Source organism: Lissotriton helveticus, chromosome 1_1 (assembly GCF_964261635.1).
Source record: "Lissotriton helveticus chromosome 1_1, aLisHel1.1, whole genome shotgun sequence".
Taxonomy (NCBI): domain Eukaryota; kingdom Metazoa; phylum Chordata; class Amphibia; order Caudata; family Salamandridae; genus Lissotriton; species Lissotriton helveticus.
The window spans coordinates 527,572,785-527,600,460 of record NC_136057.1 but is presented as its reverse complement, the minus strand read 5'-3'; the positions used below and the strand labels follow the sequence as shown (position 1 = coordinate 527,600,460).

At 45.5% G+C, this 27,676-nt stretch overlaps 1 protein-coding gene across 2 annotated transcripts in view; it reads right to left on the bottom strand.

Moving 5' to 3' along the window:
• CD9 (CD9 molecule) overlaps positions 1 to 27,676 on the bottom strand; it is a 202,411-nt gene that overhangs the window by 102,816 nt on the left and 71,919 nt on the right. For both annotated transcript variants that reach the window (XM_078673990.1, XM_078673991.1), the window contains exon 2: positions 17,863 to 17,965. In XM_078673990.1, the coding sequence (XP_078530116.1) occupies positions 17,863 to 17,965 (103 nt within the window). The remainder of the gene's footprint in view (positions 1 to 17,862; positions 17,966 to 27,676) is intronic.

The following is a 27,676-nucleotide window of genomic DNA, read 5'->3' as shown; positions in this document are numbered from 1 at the left end:
GCATCTGGGGCAGCAGTGTGGGGCCTCTGGGAACATGCGGTGTATCCTCTAGGGGGTTAGGTAAGATCTGTGTAGGACCATTGTTTGAATAAATTTAAGTTTAGCATTACGGGATACCCTCTTAGGATGTTCGAGGATGCTCTTCCAGGCTTTATCAGTGAGTTCTGTGGTTGTATCGTCTGCCGACTTCGCTCTGAGTGTAGTGAGTTCAATCGAGGCTTGTGCCCCAATACCTGTATATAGCTATTTGACCAATTGGCCTCCTACTCCCATGTAATACAATAAATGAACCAGTTTATGTTGAGGGGGTTCCGTGAGTCGTGGCGGCCAGGTTTGGTAAATATAGTGTGATACTGCTGCATGCACCAAGTATAGGTGTTCCGGTGCGCCAGCAGTCTGTATGAAGGTGTCGTGATCAAGGAGGATGCTGTCTCCAAATAAAGACCAGACTGTCTCTACGCCCACCTCAGTCCAAGCCTGTAGCCTGGCCATTGTAAGTCCACCCCGGCGACCGGAATGCCCAGCAAAGGGATGTTGGGTGCATATGGGGTCGCTCTGCAAGTGTACATCAGAGCTTTTTCCAACATTGAAATGCAGTCTTTGGCAATGTGGGCCCCTCTGCCGGAATTTTGGCTTTTGGTAAAATTAAGGAGTGGAGTGTACCTCGAACAATATACCTGGGCGTATATCCACTTTCTTGTAGGTTCCGGCCCGCTGCCCAGTAGGACAGCTATTGTGATTGGTAGGCATAGTAGTAGTCCCTAAAATCGGGAACTTCCAGCCCTTCCTTATGGGATTCTAATTGCAATTTCTGGAGACTCACTCTCTGACTGTCTGTACCCCAAATGAGTTCTATGAGAATAGTAATCAAGGTGCGGAAGATGGAGAGCGGGACTACCAGGGGAAGGTTCACAAAGAAGTATAATAAACGGGGCAGCATCACCATCTTAGAGATGGCAATCCGCCCCATGACAGAGCGGCAGGGATACCCAAAAGGCCACACTCTAGCGTAAGGCGGTGATGGCCTTCAACAGATTTCCTCCCAACTGATCCGTCTGCACTCTATATATTTATATTCCTAAATACTTAAATTTGTGTGCTACGGGTAGATTATAAATACCAAATTGGGCCATATCAGGGTGAGGTCCCTCGTGAAAATAGAAGGTGTACATTTCCTGGTATTAATAGCGAGGCCGGAAATTCTTTCAAAGGTTGAAAATAGTGTGGGAAGAGGTTCAGCGTCAGCAGTCAGATCGCGTAAGTAAAGGAGAATATCATCAGCGTATATTGAAATCAGGTGAGCATTGCCATCAATGGGTATTCCCAGCTGCATCGCTGATGGTCTCTAGGCGATCGCCAGAGGATCTAGTGTGAGTACGAACAGCAGGGGAGACAAAGGGTACCCCTATGTATCATGTTTTCCTGTGAAATATAACAGCCATTGCGTGCCCTGGCTATGGGAGCAGTATACAATAGGCGCACCCATTTGAGTTATGCGTCAGGGAGGCCGAAGCGCCGTACGGCAGTAAACCTGTACTCCCATGTTAAGGAATCAAAAGCTTGCCATAAATCCAGCGCCAGACAGCCCACTGCCTGATACGCCGTCATAATATAATGTAAGCGTCTGGTGTTGAGGGACCTGCTGCGATTCGGTAAAAATCTGCATTGATCAATATGTATAAAGGGGTTTAAATTCGGTTGTATGCGGTTTGCTAGTGCTTTGCTCAAGATTTTATATTCAGTGGCCAATAGGGATAGAGGCCTATAATTAGATATATCAGTATGATCGTGACCAGGCTTAAGCAGGGAGACGACCAGTGCCTGCATAGTAGATTGTGGCAAGTGTCCAACCTCCAATGCTGCCTTGTACACCTCTTCCAATTTAGGGGCCAGGGCGTCCACATAGGTTTCATAAAATTCTATGGGCTGGCCATCTAAGCCAGGTGCTTTGTTAAGATTGAGGCCTTTAATCGCTGCCCGGATTTCATGTTGGGTGATAGGGCCTGCCACTTTCTTCTGTGTATCCACCGGCAGAGAGGGTAGTGTTAAGCCGTGGAAGAAATCTTCCAGGAGCATATCAGTGTGATGCGCTGGGGCCCCATAGAGGTCACTAAAATAATCACAAAAGTCCTCATTTATCTCAAATAGTGTGTAGACTGTCCCTCTGTTCGGTGTATGGATGTGTGTGATGATTGGTAGTTCCAGTCTGTCCTGTACTATGCGGGCTAATAATGTTCTGGTTTGTCTGCCTCAACATGCTTCTGCTGTGTAAAAGCACTATAATCAATAACCCTTAAAGTTTCTAGCATTTCAGCACGACTAATGCGGGTATTCTGTAAGGCGTCTCGTTTTTTCTGGATATGTCACTGCCTCTGGTTCTAGGGTATTCATTAGGGTTGCTACACTGATCAGACGTTGGTGCACCTCTTGTATGGCCCCCACTGTCTGCCCAATGGCAGCCCCCCTCACCACCACCTTAAGTGCGTCCCACTCTATAAGATTGGAGGAAGCTGTATTCCAATTTTCAGACAAGTAATTGTTAATGGTAGTGGAAATAGCGGTGCGGAACTGTGCATCCTCCAGTAACTGGGGCCACAGTTTCCATGTAGGCACAGGTGTCGGCACTCTCCCCCAGGGAAGTGTAAGTTCCAGTGGATTGTGGTCCGTGAAGGTTTTGGCTAAGTAAGGGGACCGACTAATACGCGAGGCTATGGTACTTGTACAGAACAATCGATCTATCCTGGTGTGGAGGTGGTGAACTGGCGAATAGAAGGAATATTCCTTATGTGTAGGGTGCATCTGTCTCCATATATCCGTCAACCCCCACCCATGTGTCCATATTTTCGGGAGATCTGCTTGCTTGTGAACACCAGCACCATGCGGGGGGGGGGGGGGGGGGTTGGGGGGGGTGAGATCTGTCCAAATCCACATCTAGCTCCATATAGCAGTCCCCCCCTAGAAACCAGGGGATCGTAGCCCAACCCACCAGAGCTGTACCCAAACGATGAAAAAACGTATCTTGAGCAACATTAGGGGCATATATACTACCCAGGATCACATTTATGCCGTCAAGAGTACCCTTCAGCAGGATGCATCGACACTGGTCGTCTATACGGCGCTCTAGTACTGTGAATGGAACCCAATGCCGGATGCGGATGGTCACGCTTCTGGCAAATACTGAATAATTAGTGGAGTAGATATGGCCTCGCCATTTTTTACGGGTCTTCATTGCCTGTGAGATGTGATTCTTGGAGGAAGACGATGTGTGCTTTGCGCCCAAGTAAATGTGCATGTACATGTACATTGCCCCCAACCCTCGCACATTCCAGGTAAGCAGATTGTAGGATTCTACAGTGGCGGCATCTCTAGGCATAATCTATAATGAGTGGAGCTCCCTGTAATGTGGTGCTCGTTACCAGTGGCAGGCCAGGAGTTACCCTTTCCCTGAAAACTAACAATACTTGGCTCAGCCATCGAACCTAGCTGGGCCCAACAAAAAATGTTAACTTGTAAATAACAGTGCGTTCCCTTAATGAGGAGGGGTCGCTGCAAATGTCCCTACAGCGATTATTACCAAGGCAGGGACCTGAGGACTCGACGAAGCCTGGAAGAGGGTGGGGGGACATACACACATCGTTGCATTTGCAATGCTTCTTACATTCTTAGCTTGACTTTAAGAGGGCCGGTCTTACATAGAACATAACAGCCGCTGCAGCACTCTGCATTACAGGATCATACAGGCCGTGGGCCCTAAAAGCAGATGGTAGGTACATTACCCTAGTTTTGTCATGTATGTTTCAACTTTTTTTTTTTTTTATTTGAGTTCAACACTGCTTTATTGCATAAGATGAGATAGAGTACACAGCTTTTCGCGCCCACAACCCGGAGGCCGGCAGCGTATTGCAGTAAGTATAACACAGCCTTGTGACCGGCATCCCTGAGGCCCGGCGGCGCAGCACAGTTGTGAGCGAGGGTGGTAACACAGCCGGTGTTGCGGGGCACTTGAAGGATGAGCAGCAGCAGAACAGCGTTATCAAAGTTTACGTTTAGTGTCATAACAGTGAAAAGAACTTCCCAACAGTGAAGTAACTAAGAGGCATTCATTCTCCCTTGGAAAATAAAAGGTATCGAGTCGGTAAGGCAACCCAGATAGGCAGAGTCATGCATGTCACAATACTCCCAACAGTCAACCATCAAGGCTATAGATAGCGACCTGTGCGGTGGCTTGAAATGTGATGCGACGTGCTAGAGAAAGAATGTGAGGATGTGCCAATAGTGGTGTAGGGTATCCCGGTCTAACATGGGGGGGGGGGCGGGGGGAGATAATCGCCATCTGGAGGGGGGCTCTCAATGTCGGGTACTGTGTGGGGCATGGAAGGTAGGCCGACTCATCCTGGCCCAAGGATAACAGGTCACGTCAAGTGCTGTCCACGATGAGATGTGGAATCGGGATTGATGGCCTGTGCCAGGGCTGTAAGGCATATCATCAAATAGCAACAGGGTGTTCGTCAGGTGTGTCCGCATCGTCTGAACGTGTTAGCAGATAGCTCACTAGGGGACCCCATATGTCCCTGGGCCAACTGGATATGGGTAATAATTCGGCGAATGTGGTATGTTGGTCCTGACAGTAGGTCAAGTCCGCTAGCCAGTCCTTAAATTTAGGCGCCCTACCTCGGCCCCACCGACAAGCCACGTGCCTCTTGGCCAAAAGGAGCGCAGTATCGACGAATTTCCGGCAAGAACTAGGGATCTGCAGAGTATATCCGAGAAGTGTCACCAAGGGGTGTATGGGCACAGTGGCTCTCGTCATGTCTGCGAGGGCACCCGTCACCTGCTGCCAGTAAAGCGCCACCTGAGGGCACTCCCACGCCAAATGCAGAACATCCGCATGGTCGGCACGGCAGCGTATGCAACGGTCATCCTCCGCCAAACCAAATCTATGTTTTCTCACCGGCGTATAGTGTAGTACAGCCGCTGTAGAAATTTGTAATGTATAATTTTCAATCTGCTGCTGGCAGATATGCGGGAGGTGAGCGCACAGCAGTACAGCCATTGCTTGTCAGTGATGTCAGTAGCCAATTCAGTGGCCCAGCGCGATCGAGCACTAGATTCCGGCATCAGAGCTGCACCCCTGAGCTGACGGTAAAGGCCGGAGACCAGATGAGTCCCATCCTGTGAGCACAACAGGAAATGAAGCGGAGGCAGGACCTCAGGTTCGTCAGGAAAGTTGGGTAGGATGTCTCTCATCCCCGCGCGTAGGCGTATGTAATAAAAAAGCTCTAGATGGGTGTGGCTATGTGCCGCGAAGAAAAGTTCCGCCGTTTTAAACTGACCATTAGAAAACAAGTCACCCCAGCAGGAGACATGTATCCTCGCACAGAGGTTGCGGAATCCTTGTTCCCACAGTAGAGTGAGATTAGGATGATAGGTAAGTGGCATCCACAGTGAGTAGGGTAGGTGACAAGACAAGCTCTTGGCTATACGGCGCCATGCATCCATTGTGCACGAGACCGAAGTATTCGGCGTAGCGATGGATGATTCCGGGCAGTGAAGTAATCCATTTAGCGAAAGGGGATGCACTATCCAGTCTTCCACCGCAATATGTGGCATGAAAGGCGTAGGAGCCATCCAGTGGTAGGCGAAATGTGCCTGTGCACACTGATAATACTCCTCGAAGTCAGGGACATCGAAGCCGCCCTTGTCGTAGGGTAGGGTAAGCTTGGACCATTTGAGCCATGGGCTCTTGCCTCCCCAGAAAAGCCTGCGCAGCTCCATCTTCAGGGTCTTAAAGAAAAAAGCTCTGGGGAAATAGGGAATGTTGAGAGAAAAAATAAAGAAATCAGGGAAGGATAACCATTTTGATAAGGGACGCCCTTCCGGCCATGGAGAGCGGTAGGTTGATTCAGCGATCCACAGAGGCGGTCAATTTGGTGATTGCCACTCCATAATTGGACCGTAATGTCTCCTCCCTATCCCAGGAGATACGGATCCCCAGGTAACGGAGGTCCGTCCGGCACCACTCCAATGGATAGTCAAGGGAAAAGTCATCCACTGCATCTGTTAAAGGGAAGATTTGGGTCTTGGACCAATTAATATGCACACCTGACATCCCGCTGAACATAATGAACTCCCTGAGTAAGGGATTGAGGTGTCTCAGGGTGCTTAACATATAGTGTAATATCGTCTGCATAGAGGGACACATCTATTTGTCGCTGTAAGCATTGTACCGCCCCGTCTCGATGTAGCTGACGCAGGCGGCAGGCAAGAGGTTCAACAGCTATGGCAAACAATAAGGGAGAAAGTGGACAGCCCTGGCGCGTGCCTCTGGTAATGTCGATAGGCGATTATTGACCAATACTCTCGCCGTGGGTCGACTATAAAGCAGGCGAACCCAGGATATAAACATGGGCGGAAAGCCCATGCTTGCCAATACAGAGAATAAGTAAGGCCATTCGACTGAGTCGAAGGCTTTGGTTGCATCAAGAAAGACGGCTGCGGCAGGTATGTCGGGATGAACGGTGCGTAGCAGAGAGAACAGGGTGCGGAGGTTGTGTGAAGTAGACCGGCCAGCCACGAATCCAGATTGATCGGGCAGCACAATTCTAGTCATCAGCAGTGATAGTCGGGTAGCCAGAACCTTAGCAAGTATTTTTACATCGCAGTTTAGGAGGGAGAGTGGGCGGTAAGAGGTGCAGGAGCTGGGATCTTTGTCAGGTTTCAGGAGAGAGGTGATGACCACTTCACGCATGGAGCAAGGAAGAACGCCATCGCTAAGGGATTCAGAGTAGACCTCGCGTAGGACAGGAGCCATGATATCAATGTAAGCTTTATAAAACTCGGCAGGAATGCCATCAAGGCCAGGGGCCTTACCATTCTGGAGAGACATGATGGCATCGCGGATCTCGTCTAGCTCGAAAGGTGCCGCCAGGAATGCCCTATCCCCATCGCTGAGCCAGCACAGCGCTACATCTTTTAGGTACTCAGCATAAGATGTTTCGGACCCTGCGTTGGAAGTGTAGAGCGAGTGGTAGTGTGCTGTGAATGTAGTGAGAATCTCATCAGAGTTCCTGATTGTGGTGCCGTGAGTTCAAATATGACATTGCGTTCCCGTGGAGTTTGTGTGAGCGCGGCGAGCACCCTCCCAGGCCGATCTCCCTCGCAATATTTTCGGGCTCGACAGTGTTTTCCACGGAACTTAGCCTCCCTAGCAGCTTCTTCTTCATATCTTGACAACGTCTCCCTGAAGGTAGCATATAGTTCGGGGCCAGTCTCATCCACCATACGGTGTTCCAGAGCTCCCAGCTCCTTCTCCAGTGTGCTAATAGTACGAAGGATGTCACGCAAAACCCCGCTGCTCTTGGAGCTGCAAAAGCCCCTGATGGTTACCTTGAAAGCCTCCCATATGTGTTCAACCGAGTCATGTATGTTTCAACCTTTGTGGAATTAGGAATAGAAAAGGATACAGTTGCAAAAGTATATCTGTTATCTTTGCCTGCTCAAGGTCTCTTTATGCATGGTAGGTATCAACATCTAAAGAGTGCCGCGGCACCCGTCCAATCAGATCTCAGCGTAGGTTTGGAGTGTGTACATATACTAGAACTAGATGGATCAGTTATCCACAAGATCTACAGTCTGATGCATCACTGAGGGGAACATGTTGATGTTGTGGTCAGAGTCTGACTGGACGGTGCTGTCCTCCGAATCCGACTATCTTGGGAGTGCTATCCCGGAGGGAGTTGGCCAAAGCCAGTACCAGTGCCTCTTCTCTATCAGTCATCTGCTGGTCTTGAGGTGAGCCTTTGCGATGGAGTCTTGCGTGCTTTTGGTGAAACGACTATGACCACGGTTCGTCAGCTCTGTAAGACCTTGGCTCGTGGATCCCGGAATTTCATTCTGGGTCGCGTCTAAGCCCATCACTTCAAGCCATTCCACTGCATCATGTGGGCTGTCAAAAAAATAAGTTTTCCGATTGTGAATGATCTTCAATCGGGCCGGGAACTGTAGTGCATATTTGAGTTGGGCCGACCGTAGTTTTTTCTTCACTGCTTGATAGGAGGACCTTTGGCATTGTACTAGGATTGTGTAGTCAGGATACAGCGATACCCTGTGGTTCTCAAATTGAATTTGCGTTTTTTCCCTTGCTTTTTGTAGGAACACGTCCCGATCTCTGTAATTTAATATTTTGAGGATCAGAGGTCGTGGGGGTGGCTCAGCTTTCGGTGCCATAATACAACTACACTTGATATTGACCTTTACTACTGACATAGTTACAATTCTAACTAACCCATCACACCACAAACTTGCTCAAAGATGCCCATTCTCAAACAGCAGCAAGTTCAATTCAAATGTTTATTCGCTTAAGTTAAAATGATGATAAAAACACAGATAAAAGAAAACAATTTCATAAAAGGAAAAATCCCCCTCTAGTTCACCATACATTCTCGAATAAAAAACAAACCTAATACAAAATTATTTCATAGGTTAGAAAAATACTGTACAATATGGTTAATCATGAGGTAAGCTCACAAGACTTGGCAACCCACCCTTCCTCTTTCTTATGCAGGCCCATAGGAATGTCGCTACCGAATAACAAATCAACGGATCGGGTAATTTTGAAAAATATAGTGGCACTCGGCTCTGGTTAAAATTCCTTTGTTTTAAGATTGGAGTGAGGTATTGGTTCCTTTTTTTATAGAGCCTGCAGAAATGAACTAAGTGCAACTCTGTCTGTGATGAAAGATTATCACATGGGCATACACTTAGGTCTGAGTGATTGATGTTTGGGTACCCAGAAAAAAACATACAAAGGGATCATGGTCAAGCGGAATCTCAACAGTAAAAATCTATGCTGTGGCCAAGTGACATTTAATAAATATGAAAACCCCTCTTCTGATAATGCAGGATTTTGACGATCTAAGCAGGTACTCCTTTCGTTTGTACTCCGACCTCAACAAAAAATATTTGTAAACTTTTGTTTGGAGACCTTTTGGCAAGCCAGTGGACTATAAAACAAGTCAGGGAGGCCGATCTCCTTTAGAACAGATTCCACATAACTTAGCCATCTAGAAGTTTTCCACTTATAAATGCTTAAACAGCTCTTTATTATTGTTTGGGTGAGTCACTGTAGCTTTCCGCCAGATTGAGTGCCAGAAGAGAATCGGGGCTAGCTGTATAGAGTCTGAAATATAGGATATAGCCAATTCTGAATGGAGGATGCAGTTTGAAGTCGAAGGAGGAAGGCCCACTACGGATTTTAAAAAACTGTTTTCAGTAGATTGAAGTGATGTTGATGTCACTGTACCCCAGACACCCGCCCCATATGTCACTGCTGCCTTTAGAAGTTTTTCATGGGTAGGATAGGTTTAGCGCCCAATTTCCGAGAGAACGATTTAACAGCAACGATACTTCTATCCATTGCCAACTTCCTTCCATCAATTTGGACCATGAAAGGTCTTTGTCAAAGAGGACCACCAGATAGGGAAAAGAATCCACCACCACTAATCTTTTGGCATCGCATGCAGATAGGGTGTTTTATCTCTGTTTTTCACCTCCGCTATTATTATAAAGGACTTGGTTTGATTTACCTTCAGTTGAAGTGAATCCATGAAGGAGACACATGCATTTATCAAGCGTTGTAGACCAAGTCCTGTTCTAGCAATTAACACTGCGTCATCCGCGTAAGCCAATATTGGTAGCGGTTTGGAGTCAAATAGAGGGACATCTTGGGAGCCCATAGTGAGTGCTTTCTCGACTCCATTAGTGTGTAGGGAGAAGAGGAGTGGGGCAAGGACACAACCCTGCCTCACTCTTCTTGCAATTTTAAAGGGGTGAGTACAGTCTCGGTCCTTGGTATAGCGGACTGTTGCCTCAGCATTCATATACGATTGTCTAATAAAGTCTGGTATTGACTGGTCGACCCCCATCACCTCCATTATATTGCAAAGCTTAGCATGGACCATACAATCGAATGCGGCAATCACGTCCATGAAAGCCATAAATCTTTCTCCCTTCATTCTAATATATTTTTCTATGGTGAGTGCTAAATTTCAGCACTGATCCACGGTACCCCTACCCTGCTGAAATCCATACTGGACCTGGAACAAGATGTTCTTTTCCTTTGCCCACCCCTCTAACCTAGAGAGGAGGAGACCTCCAATCAATTTAGATGTTGTATCCAATAAGGAAATCAGTCTATCATTTTTTAGATTGTCCCAGATTCCTTTTTTATGAATTGGTACAATCACGCCTGTTGACCAGGATGTGGGGGGACCTACAAGAACTATGCTATTCATTACATTGGTCAGGAGCTGTGCCCATAGGCCTAGGTTTTCCTGGAAAAAAAATTGATTGAGACACTGCCCGGACCTGGGGCCTTTCCCTTACTACAGGACTGTAATCCGACTTTAACTTCATTGAGTGAAAATGCAAGGGGGCATAAGACTTTTGCTCTACAGTCGTGGAGCGGATTGGAGAGTTAGATTTTAAAGCAAAGATGTTTTCAAAATGGGAGACCCAGGTTTCCTCATCCACATTAGTATCTGTTGTGGGGTCGCTATGATTTTTAAAATATGGTGCATTTACCTATTTCCAAAAATCTTGGCTATTTCCAGTGCTAGGCACCTTGTGAAGATCTGCCCATAAATCCTCCTTAATGGCCGTTTCTCTATTTTTCCGTGCCAGTTTGTATGAGGCGCGTAATGTTTTTATCTCTTCCGGAACTCTGGGCCTGGTTTCCAAAGCTAGGCTCAGTACTTTCCTTGCTTTAGAGCATGGTGAATCAAACCAACCCCTGTCCTTTTCTTTGTTCAACTTTTTTTTTTCTCGAGTAAGGGCCAATTTTACCTTCTCTAAACTATCACAGAAAGCCCGTACCACTCCCCATGCATCAGCCTCTGGATCCAGGCACAAAAATATTTCTTGTCTTGTGCGTTTGTTATAACATCAGAGGTCATCTTTAATCTATCAATATGTGCCCATTTCAGTTGAGCTCCATTTTTCCTTTCCACTATTGGAGTGGCACTCCAAAAGTGCTTGTGGTTATGTGTATCCCATATAGATACTTTCATCTCTGCAGATAAAATGGAGTGATCACTAAAGGTTGTAAAACAGTTTCCTACCCTGGAAACCCTTAATCTGAGAGGGGTCGTTAAAAGTATATAATCAATCGTTGACTCCTGCCCGTTTCGGTGGAAAGTTCCTCCTGAGTTTTCTATGGCAGGATCGGTATCATAGACTACTTCCATATTCAGGGAGGCTAGTCATCTGTTTAGGGAGTTACCATACTCATCAAGGGTAAAATGATATATGGGGTTAGCCCCCTGTATCCTCTTGTCCGTAAACCGGCAGTGCATTGTAACCGCATGGGTGAATGTTACGTTCCATATGAAGTGATAGTTTGACACCCTTTTAGACACGAAACATTTGCACCACATCTACTTTCCTAAATACCATGAGGCAAAGGGGATACTCAAGGGACCTTCAATAGAATGGTAGAGACAGCGGTATAACTAGATCACATAAGGCAAGTTATACTGTTTACTCATTAAAAATTCTCTCATGTATTTAACTGTCCCTTGGGTTAACTGCAGCATTCGACCATGTGACTCGGGGAGAACTCTAGGGCTCATATGTGACATAATGAGTAGACAAAAACAAACTTCTTTAATAAACAGTCATCTCCATGGCTCAAGGGGAAATAGTTTGATAAACATAGAAGAAGCGCAAACGCTTTTCACAATTATTTCAGCGCTGCACTATTCCTCATCACTACCTCAGAGCACTGAATTATGCCAGAACACTAAGGTGTAGTTCCCCACTTAGAGCAGATAGATGCCAATTGAATTTGAGAAGAATTTCCCATGCAGCATTCTTCCAAAGCTGCCCTGTGTCTACATTAACTGCTTAGTTCACTTCGCTGAAATGCAGACAGACTAGACGATTCAGCACCCACTATTGTTCATAAATAATCTATAAATCAGTTAAACACAGTTGTTTAGTTAAGTCATATCTCAAGAACAAATGGACAGATATGATCTTGGTTTTCTTTTAAAATTGGTTCTCTTTCTTCTTAATCTTCTATTTTTATATAAAACAAATATTCCTTGATGTAGCCAAACCATTTCGCCTCAAACTGACTTCTTCAGAGCTTGGAATCCGAGTCTTATCTGTAGATTATGATAGTGAGGAGTTGCCTATGAACTTAAAACATAGGATTCTATTCCAACCAGCATCAAAGTAATGGAGTTCACTGTTGTAAATTAGATTCACCGCTCTGTGTTGTTAGCTTTAGGTGTCTTCACTTTATATGATTGTGGCGAAGTTTGCAAGTGTCAGAAATCGGTGTACTTTTTCAGGTTGAAGAGCCCTATGCCCGGTCTTGTCAATCTTGTGCATGCATATTCGTAATCCTCGATCATACTTCCCAAATGGGATGGGACCAGGGACGGTCTAGAGACCCGCGGCTATCGTAGTTCACTAATGACGTGGTGCAGCTAAATGGAATGTGGAAAAACTAAAGCAGTCGATTCGTAGTTTCTTAAAACGTCGGTACTTAGTCTTCCAAATGTCTAAAGTACATATTACTGACCCAGCTGAAGAATAAAGTGTGCCGGTTTACATCAGAAATACCTGGCAGGTGTGTAATTCCCGAATGGGTTAATCAATGCAACAATAAATTATTTTAATTTAGTATCTAGTTAGTGTCAAATAGTAACAATGCTAATAAAAGGCGAGTAGTTTCCAAAGCGTCACTAATCAAAGACATGCAAATGTCTACCTAACCAGACTGCTGAAATACACAAACTTACTTCGTTGTTTCAAAAAGCATTCATGAGAGGCAAATCCTTTTCTGTGCGTGCACCCAGTCTTTGGAAACCACTCCCATTTAATAAGATTCCATTTTATGTCCGTTTCAGGAGAAACCTTTCAACGAATTTCTTGTCCAGATAATTACCTTTTGTATTGTTCTCCAGAATTTAGTACACATGGACCGGAGGTTGAACGCTAAAATCTATAAATGGACATGAACATTAAAAAACAAAGAAAATCTCTTAGGGCCAGATGTACGACCATTTGTTTTTGCGACTTATTAGGCATCTATGCGAAGGATCGTAGATCCCATCAGCTTAAAGCGATCTCTATGACAGAAGAATAAAGACACTCTTCCCATCCATCCTCCTCTAATATACCAAGTCCGAGGAAAAATAAACTTGGAGCTGTACACAAGGGCAGGAAGAAGGGAAGTGGTTTGGGACGAGGAGGAATACGAATCGGAGTAATGAATATTACCGGTAAGTAATAGGACATTATCCTCATCGCCATTCTCCTCGTCTCAGTCCTAACTTGTGAGGATACATCAAGCAAGAAGCATACCAACACTAAATCATATACAAATGCCTTTATTGGAAAAAGCAACAATTACTCCATTGCCATATGTAAAACAGACGCCCAGATAACTCTCAGCCCCAGCCAAATCAAGACAATAATGACTGGGAAAAGCCAGCTGGGAAGACCAAGTAGCAACATGACAGATCTTCTGAATAGAAGAGCCACCTGCCTTAGCCCAGGAAGCAGCCACTGCTTGAATAGAACACCCCGGAACATTGGAAGGAGAGAGCACATCTGTAGAATCATTAGCCTGAATGATAGCCTGTCTGTCCCATCTGCCAATAGACTGGAAAGAAAACTAGTTACCCAAATTGCGTGAACCAAACGAGACAAAATCATGGATTTGCAAAACACCTTGGTCCTAGACAAATAGAATGACAGAGCATGACCCACATCCAGGGTAGATGGAACCCCCTCCACATCAGAGGGAAAAACTGGCAAGAATCTCCTGCTTCAAATGCAAAGTAGAGGAGACTTTAGGGATCTAGCCTGAGCACAATAATGTCAGGATAAAGGCACAATTAGGGAAAAGAGGAAAGGAGAATCCTCAGTTCCCCTAAATGCCTATCAGACGTGAGGGCCACCAGGAAAGCAGTCTTAGCAGAAAACCAGGACAAACAGGAATCCAATGGTTCCATGTTGGCCAATTGCAGACCCTCAAGAACCAAACACAAATACCAAGAAGAAACAGATTTAGACACCACCAGCCTCTTGCACATGAAACGCCCGGACTACTGCCCACTGAGCACAGAGTGGATGGAGTCAGCCTCTTCAAGAAGCCATCGTGCAAACAGATAAAAAATAGGAAAACTATCCACAGTCAGTGGATCAAACTCTTTAGAAGCACACCAGTTCTGAAAAGTACCCCAGTGCTTTTTGTACGACTTCAAGGTCGAAGGCAGTCAGACACAGGTTTGATACTGGAAGCAAGAGAAACTGGAGTGGAGTAGGGTGAAGACCAAGAGGAAGATAGAGTCCCTTGGAAAGAGACAAAAGCAGTGGCAATCAAGGCCTCCGGGGCCAACAAGGACCAATCTAAGGACGGTCATCATCGCCTTTTGATCCTTTTGCAGCACCCTCGGGAGAAGGGGAAAGGGCAGGAATGCATTGAGAAACCCCTTGGGCCACTGGACAGAGGGCATGGACCACCCACACTTGGGGGGGCAGAAGTCTCTGAACAAAAAAGAGGAAGCAACGCATTCTGAGGAGACGCCAACAGATCCAGCCATGGAACTCCAATAACACGCACACCAGATTGAACTCCAGATCTAAGATGTGATACAATACCAAATATAGCATGTTCTTGCTCAGAGAGTTAGCCTGAATGTCGAGAGACGCCTGAACATACACAGCACACAGAGCGAGAAAAGAGACTCCCATCAGAGATGCAATGCCATTCAGACTACTGCACCTGGTCCCTTCAGATAAGACCTGGTTGTTCGTATGGACCACAGCATTCTGCACCACCAACTGAGGAGAAATTATTAGCACCTACCAGATTGCCGACAATTCCCTCCAACTGGAGGACTGACTTGCTTCCCAAGCCCTTCAGGCACCCTTGCCTTTCCTGATCCCTGAACATTGCCCCCAGACCCCTCATATTGACACCAGTTGTGAGATACACTGCCAAGGGATAGCAGAACAGAATGTCTCATGCCAGATTCTACTCTGACTGCGACCAAATCAAGGACCTTCGGACTGCAGGTGTCACTGGAATCAGATGGTCGTAGATGTGTGTGCTGTGACTTCAAAAGCAAGGGGCACAATTCACCAAATTCTTAGGAAGAAACCCTGCCCTCGGAACCACAGCTTTTGAGGCTGCCACCAAGACTTGAAATCTCAGCCATGCTCTGGCCGACATGGAGGGATGTCCTAGAAGTCGATCCACTGAATTCGGATTTGCCGTCACCCTCTGTGCAGGTAGCAGAGACAACCTCCGTTCTGTGTCGAACAGGTAACAAGGCCTGAGCTCCAAGGCCTAGCACATAGATGAGGAGTGCGCAACCCACAGTGCAAACAGCATGTCGTGCACATTGACTACAGTAAGATGCATACGAGAAACACAGCATTCATAAATTCAAGAATACAGCTAATTCTGTGATCTCCAAGGACAGAGAATAAAAACCAGAGCCTTAGCGGGAGTGGTGGGATTTATACTTCTATTCTAGAGATACTAGGCAGCTTTAAGCTGAAGGGATCCATGATCCCCAGCATGGAAATCTGCTGGTAGCGGATACGCCTCACAAGTTGGGACTGGGATGAGGAGGATGGAGTTGAGTGGGTAATTACATTCTTGTATCAATTTAAAGTCTCCTGCCTGGAATCGTTTCGATCACCTGAATTTTTGTATTCCCCATTTTAAAAATATGTTTTAGCTCAGCCTCATTTCCTTTTCAGGAAACGAATAAATGTTTAAACCGGTGCTTAAAAAATAGGGAATCTAAAATAAAAAATGCATTTATGTAAGCCAAGTCCCTGAAAAACACAAACGTGCATTAGAGGTAGAGTTAGAGCTTATACCCGCTTTCGATCTTGGTAGCAGGATTTGCAACGTGGATAAGTGTTCAATAACAACTTCATGGCATTTTCAGAGTTGATACGCATCAAAGAAAAACGTGGTGAAGAACTTGAAATGCTCAGTAAAATAGTTTATGATGGAGCCACTGGGAATAACAGGGGAGGGCCAAATTATGAGGCAGGGTTGAGTAAAGTATGCATCACGAAACTGTATTTATGCGGAATAATGCGGCACATTTTGTGATGGCATTACTTCATTATTTCGACATTTTCAAACGTTTTAACATTGTCTGGGTATTGGTCGAACGTCATTAGTTTAACACCCAAATATAGCAATAAGCAACAAAAATGTTGCTAGTCAACCTTTGCAAAGGGACTTCCACAGCAATAGGTGTCACTGCATATTTAGTAACTTTTGAACCGTCGGCAAACTAACCAAAAAAATTGCTTCTGGATCAGATTATGCAGCAGATTGATTATGTGGCAAACTATATTTATGTGAAAAAACGCTGGAGCAGCACAGCTGCGTAATTCCAATGGCCCAACTATACTGGGGTACAGGAACTGCACCAGCACACACAATAACCTAAACTACTGCTTGCAGTAATATAAGAAAGCAAAGAGTTCAATCGAAGGTGGAGAAAATCAAAATTTTCTATCGACGTCAACAAAAGGGGTATCCTGGAAGCGAAGCTCGAATGGCTAACGTTACTTGGAACATTGACAGTTCTCCTAAAGAAGTTTAATATTTATGGTTTTACCCAATATCCTGTTGGGTCTACTGCTCGGATTACCAGAGCAGGGGTTAGTCAAGTGGGAGCCAAGCAAAATACCTCACTATGCTGTTAAAAAAAAAAAAAGAAAAAACCTGGTGACCTGCCAGCCACCTGAACTACAGGGGCGTAACAGGCCCCTGCAGCCCCCGAAGTAAGGAAGGGCCCTCACCCTCCAGGGGGCCCCGTCAGCACCGTACTTCTGCTGGAGAGCTCTAGATTGAGTCTGGAGGGGGTCCCTTCACGTACCCTGCAGGGGGGCCCCCTCAAGGTTCGTTACGCCACTGCTGAACTACCCTCCAATATCGCACACCTCATCTCCAGAATATCATAATTATACCTGGCTTCCTGCCATTGACCCCCAGCCAACCTCAGTGCCTTCCTTCCATCTCTCCCTGACCAAAGCTCTGCTCCCAACATCAGAGGCAGAGCCAGCACCACACCATCAAAGCTTGTTGAGAAACACCATTGTGCATGGCCTGCAAGTCACCGCCAGCCGCACGCCACATAAAAACACACACAGCCAGCCGCACTCCACACACAGCCAGCCGCACTCCACACACAGCCAGCCGCACTCCACACACAGCCAGCCGCACTCCACACACAGCCAGCCGCACTCCACACACAGCCAGCCGCACTCCACACACAGCCAGCCGCACTCCACACACAGCCAGCCGCACTCCACACACAGCCAGCCGCACTCCACACACAGCCAGCCGCACTCCACACACACCATCAGCTGATGGGGCGATGGTGGTGCCACTGTGCCATACAGGTTCTTACTGCTCCCTTAGGTCTATGGTGACCTGAGCTGGAGATTGCAGCCAAGATGGAAGACTGCCCTCTCCATTTCCACCACGTCACTCAGTCTCTGGAGACTCGGGTGAGGAGGAGAGGTAAACACCGGAAGAAAGCACTTCATTTGGAAACTTCACAACTTTGTTTTTTTACTGCATTTCTAATCTGGTTTTCAGCCTAAATGGTTCCAATGAAGTCAGACACAACAAGAGTAATAAAGGTGCAGAAATTAGCCCGATTACCTGAACATGGTAACAAATTCTATGCAACTTGTTGCTATTATAAGAAAACATAAATGAACGTTCCATTTTAGCTATAGAAAGGCAGAATTAAATTTAATGAGGTTTGTTTTTATCTTGGTGGCTCATAAAAAAAATTTAAAACTTACCAGTATAGAAAGAGCTATCACTTTTGTCCTGCTCAAAAATCGTTTTCGTTTGATTATCAAATCGAAGCCATAGTCCAATTGCGAGCACTGCAGTTCCAGCAAGCTGTATAGAAAGTAAGCATTTTTATTACAATAAAGTGACTGAATTCGAAATGACAATAATATAATCAGAAATGATAAGCAAATAAGAAACAAATAATCAGCAAAAGGTAAATTGCGGCTTTCTACTAGAGGTAATGCACCGATAGCTGCATAGTGTTCTGCTAAACATACTCCTTATACAAGGGACCTCAACTGCATGCTCTTTCGTGTACACAGAAAATACCTTCCAGGTTCCGCTGTTGTCATGTCACGTGTCTGACACTGGAGACCTTGTAACAAGAGTTCTTTATTTAATAATGCTTCAATCCTAAAACACATCTTAACTCTGCCAATGATTTAGGAAACATAAAATGTAAGCAATCACAAAAACAAGTAGTAACAAAACCAACAGTTCTGGCTTTTTTTAAGTGCTTCTTCATTGAACAACTATTCCGTGTGTGTAACTGTGTGTATTGGTGATCATTAAAGTTCAAGAATGAGTCCAAGGGTGGTAGAGTGAATATAAGGACAGGTGGCTGGATTAATGAATGGGCAAGGGCAGATGAAAGACTGACAAATGAATGAGTGCATGGAAGGATGAGTGGGTAGGATACTAGGTTAGTCCATTGATGGCACTACTCTCCTCTTGCCATTGCGCATGCAGAACTAATACTCCGTCCTTCTCCACAAAAACAGGTGTTTATGAATTTCGGAACGGAAGAAGTAGAGGGAAAGTGCACAACATCCTTTGGGGTAAATAAGCAGTAGTGCAATTTCGAATAAATGAAGGGTTATAGGTCCCTACAATGCCCAACAGGTGGAAAATACTTTAAAGTAGATAGGCTACTTAGAGTGATTGAAAGGTGAACAAAATAGGACGGAGACGAACATAAGAGTCAATCTGCTCCTGTCATTACCATGGCATTCCGGCTTATTTTGCAGAGTTTAAAGACCGTTCAGCAAATTAAGAGGCAGTCCAAAGGAGGCAGAATTAGCACAGTCATAATGTGATCCAATGATGTCAGCTACTGTCCAGCGACCTTACCCCTAATTGAGGAAGCAAACCTTTTTCCTCAGTGTCTTTAAAAAGTGCAGGAAGCTACTAATGCAGAAATCTTAACTATGGCGAGTCTGGCATTAAATTGTACTCTCAGGTTGTAAAAAGCGTTTAATTCAACTCGCAACTTGTCCAGGTCACTTGTCCAGTAAGATTTCAGCCAAAGGTCAGAGCTATCATTCACCAGCATCCCATCTCTTATCTTCAAGTAACTTTCAAGGAGTGAATCTCCATAAAAGCAATACTTTCTTGGAATCGAGAAGCAGATGACGTAACTCTCGGCTCAGCCTAAAAACAGGCTTGGTGCGATTGTTGTATGCCTAAGAGTCGATACCCATGGAGTGTATGGGCCTATCCAGTGTCATCATAAAGATTAAGAGATGAAGGGATACACTGGATTTGTGAGGAAGTCCACAACTGAGGGCAATGTTTTGCCAAAAAAAAAAAAGGAGATGGCCAGACACAGTAAGATCTGTAAATAAACATTCATATTCTGAGCAGACGATCCCTTTGCCATCAATTGATCCAACAGGGTTGCCTTAATTGATAGCGATATGTGATGCAGACTTTAATGGGATATCAAAATATTCCTTTAATTATGGCAAGAAGGATGGCGTCTTTCTTAGTAATTAGGCTCAGTTGTGATGAACGACGATAAAAATTATTACCAGCAATGGATTTCCTACAGGTGTTCATTTTCTGAATAAAACAGAACCTGTTCTCCTCAATGCAAGACTGAAGAAGGTAGAAAGAGAAGAGAGGAAGAGTCAGTTAAATTGGCTTATTGTCTGAAAACATTTTTTGCAAAATTTAAGCCCTCAATATACTGGTAGAATACACTTTCCTAGTACTTCTAATGGTTCGAAGTAATTTAAGACGAGTTTAAAGGTAAGCTGGATATTAACAGGCACAGGATTAGAGTCAGCACAAGTGAATTTAGGGTGCAGGAGAAAGGCCAACAAGAACTCAGCTTAGTACCCTAACTCCTGCACCCAACCTTTTGACTATGCCACAAACACAAATGACTCTTGTGAAAATATTGACGCCGGGGAGAAATGATACTACACATTGGAGACCCCAATATAAAAAGTTATTTATTGGCATGGTGCTGGTAAGAGATACCAAACTTAATGTTCCAGAAATGCATCTTGCAGTCTCAGTTCAGCACTTACATATTGGAAACCAGCAGGACGACAATGCCAGATCAATGATAACTATAAGAAGGACTGAGTTTTTTTTTGTTGTTTTTTTTTTTTTTTTTAAAAGAGGACGTCACAAATGTTATGGCACAATGCAAATGGTAATTTGCTTAATCTCATACAAAAGCATGCATAAACTAAGCCCTGGACAGCGATCTCATATCCTCAAAGAGGCACAGCTTCAAGAAAGCTCATGACTCAACTGAGGATATGATCAGAGATGAAAAACCATCTAGTTTCCTCTCCATCACAAACAAAGGACTGCACACAAAGAACGCAGGAGAAATGTAAAAAATTAAGTAGGACCAGAAGGAGGATCGCTAGAATTCTAAATGTACACAACTCTGAAAATTTAAATATAACTACATATTGATACCCATTTCATGTAATAGTTAAAGATGATAAAGACTTAATGAAGCAGTATGATGCAAATGGCCGAGGGAAAGAGTTCTTGCTACTGAGCTAGTTATACACCTGGTGGAGCTTATGGCACTCTAGTAGCCCTTGTCCGGTACCGTTTGAAATTTCTAGACCCATTATTGTATTCGTGGGTAGTACGTGCCCATGCATCCATACAATGGTGTCCTGTCCATGGTCACCTATGCAGCTACGCTCTAGCGGATTAAGGCTACAGAGAAGTATAAATGGGTCTAATTGGAGAAGGTATTAAGCTGGTCAGGTTTCCTCGAGCCATCGTGATTGCCCTACTCCTGGCCTAGTGCCTATATTCTCAGCACTAGAGTCCTATTTCATGGGCAGGAAAGCTATAGGTTGACTCAATGAAAATAAGGTTGTTATCTTTGCAACAGGAGTCCCAGCCAAGGCCTTCGCCTCAGGCCAAGACGCTCTACAAAATGGATAGCCATAAACCCCAACCATTACCAACTTTTAATTCATAAGCGGATTAAAGCAGTAGCCTTTTGCTGACGTCCAAAGATTAAAGCAGCCTCACAACAGGCTCTGAATCTAATGGTCCTTTCAAACAATGCTGAAAAGACACATTACAAATATTTTAAAAAACGATACGAGACCTTTGGAGCCCCAATTGTTTGAGCCTTACGATGCCTCTAGAAGGCTGCCTAAAAGAGTTGGTTCTCTATCGGGGTGTGTGGCCAACACACTAAATGATATCTTATCCTCAGCCATAACACAACTGCCCTGCATCAGAATCACATCCAATCAATACTAAAGAGTGTAAGCGACTTTCACAGGAACAAACCTGAAGTGAGTGAAGGATTAAGTACCAGCGAAACAATTTCATAGGAGGTTATCCCTATCACCTCCGTGTGCACCATCGTTCGGAGTCGAGCTATGATATGAACGCTTACATCACATCACTGTTGGAGAAGAACAGTGGCAAGGTGGTGGTGGCAGAAGGCCCTGAAGCACCAGCCCCCTGGCCCGGCAACGAAGCTACTCCGCTATCTGCGGACACAAACACAGTCATCATGCTGTTGGAAAGCCAACTTCACCAAGAGTAAACCTGAAAATCATTGCCTAGGTGTTGATCATGACAGAGCCAGACATGAGATCCAGCTACAAACTCTTATCAAGGAAATTGTTTTGACTCGTGAGGGATACTCTGGCATCATGATTAATTGGAAAGTGAAAACTATTTCTCCATACAGATTCCATATCCCAAGTACAAATTAGATTTCTCATTATGTGGGTGGGAGAATTTACTGAATATCATGTTGCACACCTACATTGCAACACAAACTATGATTTGACACAGGGGTTTGGGTCCCCTCTTTTATACACAATTTCTCTTTGTTCTCTGAAGCCAGAGAGGCCTTTGCCTGGTCCAAACCAGTTCTGGTCAAACCTGGAGGACTTTGTTGACATGACTCCTTTACTTTTACAGTGCAGGGCAGAGACATTAGACGCACCACAGGAGGTGGAGCCAGCATTGTGGAGGGAAAACACAGCCCTATTCAGGTCCCAGGTGCAACTCCTCCCACCCATCTACATGCACTGGGCTGACTCACCCAGTCTCCTGGAACCCTCCAGCCCCTGTCACTCAAACTCCAGCCAAGGAATACACAACCTAGCAGAAGCAGGCTTGGATGGTTAGGCAAAAAAATACCTACTTTCTAAAAGTAGTATTTTCCAACAAAGAATGTTAAAACCAACTTCACTAAAAGATGTATTTTATCATTCTGAGTTCAGGCATACTAAACTCAGATTTTCACCATGTTCCCTGAGTCAGTTAGGATTATAAGATGTAATAATCAAACTGCCCACTCTGGCCTATGGGGAACAGGTAGCCTTGCAATAGTGAAAAACGAAAATGGGTGTAATTCACTATTAGGACATGCCACACACATCAGGGCTTGTCCTACCTTATACTTACAATGCAGCCTGCCCTTGGGCCTACCATAGGGGTGTCTGACATGAAGGGAAGGTTTAGGGACTGGCAAGTGGGTGCATGTGCCCAATCAACATGGCTGTACCAGACTGCACAGAGGCTCTGCAATGGCAAGCCTTAGACACACTTTTACAGGCGGTTTCTGTGGGTGGCACAACCAGTGCTGCAAGCCCACCAGCAGTATTTGGATTACCAGCCCTGGGCACTCTTGGGGCACTGTACTAGGGTCTGACCGGTATAAACCAAACCAGCCAATCTAATCACTAATCCATACATCAATTTTACAATATGTTATGTTAATGTTTTTTATTAGGCGCACAGCTGCTCCAGCGAAGGAGCGTCCTGGCGCCCGACAAGGAAGAACATACCACTACCAACAGAAAGCAGGGAAAAAACACCTACAGGGGAATTAGAATAAAAAAGTTTTAATGGCTTTCCGAAAGTGAAGGAGATCCTCCAACATACGGATCTCAGCCGGAAGAGAATTCCAAATAGCCGCAGCCTTCACACGGAAGGATCGACCGCCGGCACGACACAACTTAAACCGGGGGACCACGGCAAAGGCCTGGCCCAAAGACCGAAGAGAGCGTGCCGGGACATACAAAGACAAGAGATCGGACAGGATCTGAGGGGCAGTACCTTTCAGAATTTTAAAAGCCAGACACAACACCTTGAAGTGGATCCTCATCTTCACCGGCAACCAGTGCAGGGAACGAAGAACATTGGAGACAGAGCACCATCTTGGCAGACCTACAATAGCTCTAGCAGCAGCGTTTTGCACCCGCTGCAAACGGGTAATTTCTGCCTGATTAGTCCCAACCAGGAGAGAGCTGGCGTAATCAAGCCGGGAAATTACCGTTGCCTGAATCACCAGCTGCTTGGTCGGGGCATCGAAAAATTTAAGGACTGGTCTTAGGCCCCGGAGCACGCCAAAACAGCAGGCCGTGTTTTTTTTGGTGTGGGCCACAAAGTTAAGGCTACTATCCAGCCAGACTCCCAGGTTTTTTAATTCTGAGACCGGGGTAGGAGATGGTCCCAGTTCCGAGGGCCACCAGCTGTCCCCCCAGAGCTCCTCTCTCTTTCCGACGATCATAACCTCGGTCTTAGATGCGTTAAGCTGGAGACAGTGCGCCGTCATCCAGCTGGCCACCACCCTCAGTCCATTCTGAAACCTGGGGGCATCAACCTCCGCATCCCCGCTGAGAGTAACCGCCAGCTGAGTATCATCGGCATATGAGACCATAGTAAGGCCCCACTGCCTTACGACACCAGCCAGCGGTCTCACGTATAGATTAAATAACGTGGGACTCAGCGAGGATCCCTGCGGAACCCCCATGGCCAGAGGATGGAATTTGGACTGAAAGGGAGGGATGGCCACGCAAAAGGAACGATCGTCGAGAAAGGAGCAGAACCACTGCAGGGCCTGTCCCCCAACACCAATCTCCTCCAACCGGTGCAACAGAATACTGTGAGACACCGTGTCAAAGGCGGCGCTGAGGTCTAATAATACCAGCGCCGCCGTCTGACCAGCATCCAGCACCGTCCGCAGATGTTCCACCATCGCAAGAAGAGCCGTTTCCGTGCTGTGCCCAGCACGGAAGCCATTCTGCGTGGGGTCGAGGGCATCGGCCCGGGCGAGATGATCTGACGGGGCCAAGTTAACATGAGCCTCTGCCACCTTCGCCGCCCAAGGGAGTAATGAAATCGGCCGGTAGCTTTCGGGTTTCACGGGATCCAGCGAGGGTTTCTTCAAAATTGGAGAAACCACCGCCTGCTTCCATTTAACCGGCACCACTCCCGAGGTCAACGACAGGTTAATCAAGGAACACACTGCGGATTGCCCCAGAAAAGACTGGTCTCTAAAAAGAGCTGATCTTACTGGGTCCGAGGGTGAACCTGACTTGATCTGCACGGCAAGTTTGTTAAATCCCTCCGGAAGTATCGGAGGAAAGGAGTGCAATGTAGTGTCTCCTTGAGTACCATCTTGTGTACCCTGGTCGAGCCCACTGGCAGGGAAAGCCTGGTAAATAGCTCGAACCTTCTCCAAAAAGAAGGAAGCCAGTGCCTCACAATGAGAAATGGAGCCAACTGCACAATAGGAAGAACATATGCACTTTAGCACTTATCAACAGTGGTAAAGTGCCCAGAGTCATAAAACCAACAAAAACAGGTCAGACAAAATACAGGAGGTAGGCAAAAAGTTCAGGGATGACCCTGCAAAAAGGGCCAAGTCCAACAACAACCCCCTCCCCCCCACCCCCCGTTGTCCAGGTATGCACACTACCTCCAAAAGTCAGGCTTATTAATTCATCTGCTAGAACTAGCATAGCACTTAAGAGGTAGGAGAGGGTGTGGTCTAACGGCTAGATCGGTCGACCTCGGAGCTGGGGCACCAGGTTGGGTCTCGGTAGATACTGGAACTGGACATCCTGTAATTCTGAGCAAATCACTTAATCTCCTTGTGCCTAACAAACATGAATGTGTCAGTCTGTAACGCAACTGGTGCTCATGTAAATCGCTCCGATACCTTCGGGTATAGTTTGTGCTATATAAAACTCACAAAAAAATAGCACAAGGGCTATAAATTGTTACACTATGATTTTTCACTGTTCTATAAAAGCTTAGCTGCTTTTTGTTATCTGTGATATTACCAATATTGTGAACACGAGAAATAGACATTCCAACTTATTTTAAAATCAATGTTGGAATACATATTCCATTTCGAGTGATCTTCAGTATGTAAATCATAACTGAAAGTTAGTTTGGATTACTACTGCTCTGTTAACGCAAAAGCATGGACAACCGTTCATTTACGTACAGGGTGAAGGTCTGCAGGGCTATAATACCCTATTTTTACATTCATTGCTGGCGCATCTGGATTAACAACTTGACATAAGATATCAGGAAAGCTAATGAATTATTTGTTTATAATTTAGGGAAACATTTGCAGACTTATTGCCTCTGGTTTTTGGGAAATTTGTGATAACAGGAGCGCCCGCTTTTTAATGTACAAACCTTCTTTTAATTGGACTATATTCACTTTAATGGTTTAGCTTTTTAAGCTGGTTAGCCGCACTGTAAAAAAATTGCTGCACACATCTCGCCGGTTTAGCGAGAATAGAATAGGAAATCAGCGTTTTCCTTCAGCACCATCATGGGTGTAGGGACTGGTTGCATTTCCGGGGTTGCGCTCTAGTAGTTGGGCACTTGCCAGCCTATTTAGAACAGGCAATGCAAGTGCGCAGTGTGCGCGCCGGAGGCAAGCCCGTCTGCGCCTGTCCGCGCCACGGTCGCACACAGCTCCAGCCATGCTGCCCGTAGTAGTCAAAAACAGAACAGGATAATTTACTCCAGGGAACAGCTACCTGCCATAGGTAAGAAGGATGAAGGAGGAAAGTGACCACCACCCACTGCCATGGGCCACTGTAAAGGTACTCTAAACTGTGGGATGATCAACTGCAGATCACTGGTGAACCACTATCAGGAGGTGTCCGACATGCTAGAAAACATGGATTTGGACGTCAACTTCTTAACTGAAACATGGAACATTGAGTCACTGGTAAAAATGGGATTTGCCTGCTCAGATGGATATAAAATCTTTCATAAACCCAGGGCTGTTGGGAGAGGAGTGGGGGTGGGGGGTTGGGGTGATTTTTAAGAAACAATTGAATTTTTCACCTTTACAAGTGGATGAGGTCACTGGGATCGAAGGGCTGGGTTTCTCATTGCAAGAGACTAAAGGCAGGCTACTCACAGGAGTGGTCTGCTATAGACCATCGGGCACAAATACACAGTACAAAGATCTATTTAATTCCATTACTGACCTGAGCCTAACCCATTCGAGATTGATAATATTAGGGGATTTTAATCTATGGGACAACGGTAGCCTAGCCAACCATCTGAGAGACCTACGGTATACCTGTGAGAATGTTAATCTACATCAAATGGTTTCAGAACAGACACATTTAGGAGGACATGTCTTAGATCTCCTATTTGCGAATCAGGCAGAGACTGAGGTGATCGCTGTTCTGCCCCAAAGCTGGACCAACCACTCTCTATCCATTTTCGCATTATAACACCTAATGTAGAAGATCGTAATAACCAGCCATTGGCCTATCGAAAAGGTAGAGAATGGGCCAAGCTGGAAAATAACAGAGCCCTGCCGATCTTTCGGGATCAGAATCTGTTTACTCCCTCTGCCCCTGTAGGGGGAAAACTATCAGTCCTACTGCAATTATATAGTAAGTACTTTGGATTTAATAGTCCCGGTAAGACGTATTAAAAACTGGAAAAAAACTCTGCTCCCTGGTATAATGATGACTTAAAACAGCTACGGACAGCCTGTAAAAAAGCAGAGAGAAAATGGCGGAGGGGCTATTTAGACTTAGATAAGAAAGCCCTGAAACTGGCCCAGGCCCAGTATAAGGACTCTATTGTCAAGGCAAAAGCAGATTTTTACACTAAATCCATACTGCAAGCTCCAAACAGTACAAAAGCGCTTTTCAACGTTTTTAGGGATTTATCTAATCCTGTCTGTACGAGTAATGAGGTGATTGAATCGCAGAAACTCTGCGATGAGATTGCCATTTTCTTTGAGGAAAAAATATCAAAATTGTTGGGCAACTACATCATGCTGACCCAGATGATTGTGCCTGGACGTCAGATACAGACTCAAACGGATGCCTCGCTGAATTTCTTCCATGCCCCCACGGAGTTGGCTCAAAGCATATCCTCCGGCTCAGTTAGACCCTCTTCCTAATAAAATCTGGAAAAGGGTTGGTCAAGATACCTTCCACTGGCTTCTTTTGAACTTAAAAAAAAAAAAGATACCTTCCACTGGCTATGGAAGATCTGCTGCCAGTCATTGGAGGAAGGACAGGTACCGGAGGCATGGAAGCAAGCAGTAGTGACTCCTCTGCTAAAAAAAAAAAAAACATCCCTGGACCCTACTAATCCAGCAATTTTTAGACCCTTCTCTTTACTGCCATACCCTATTAAAATTCTAGAGAAGGTTGTTAGCAAAAATCGATCGTGCTATCTGGGAGATCATTTTCTGCTGGATAGGGATCAATATGGATTTCGCCCAGGACATGGTACCGAGACTGCACT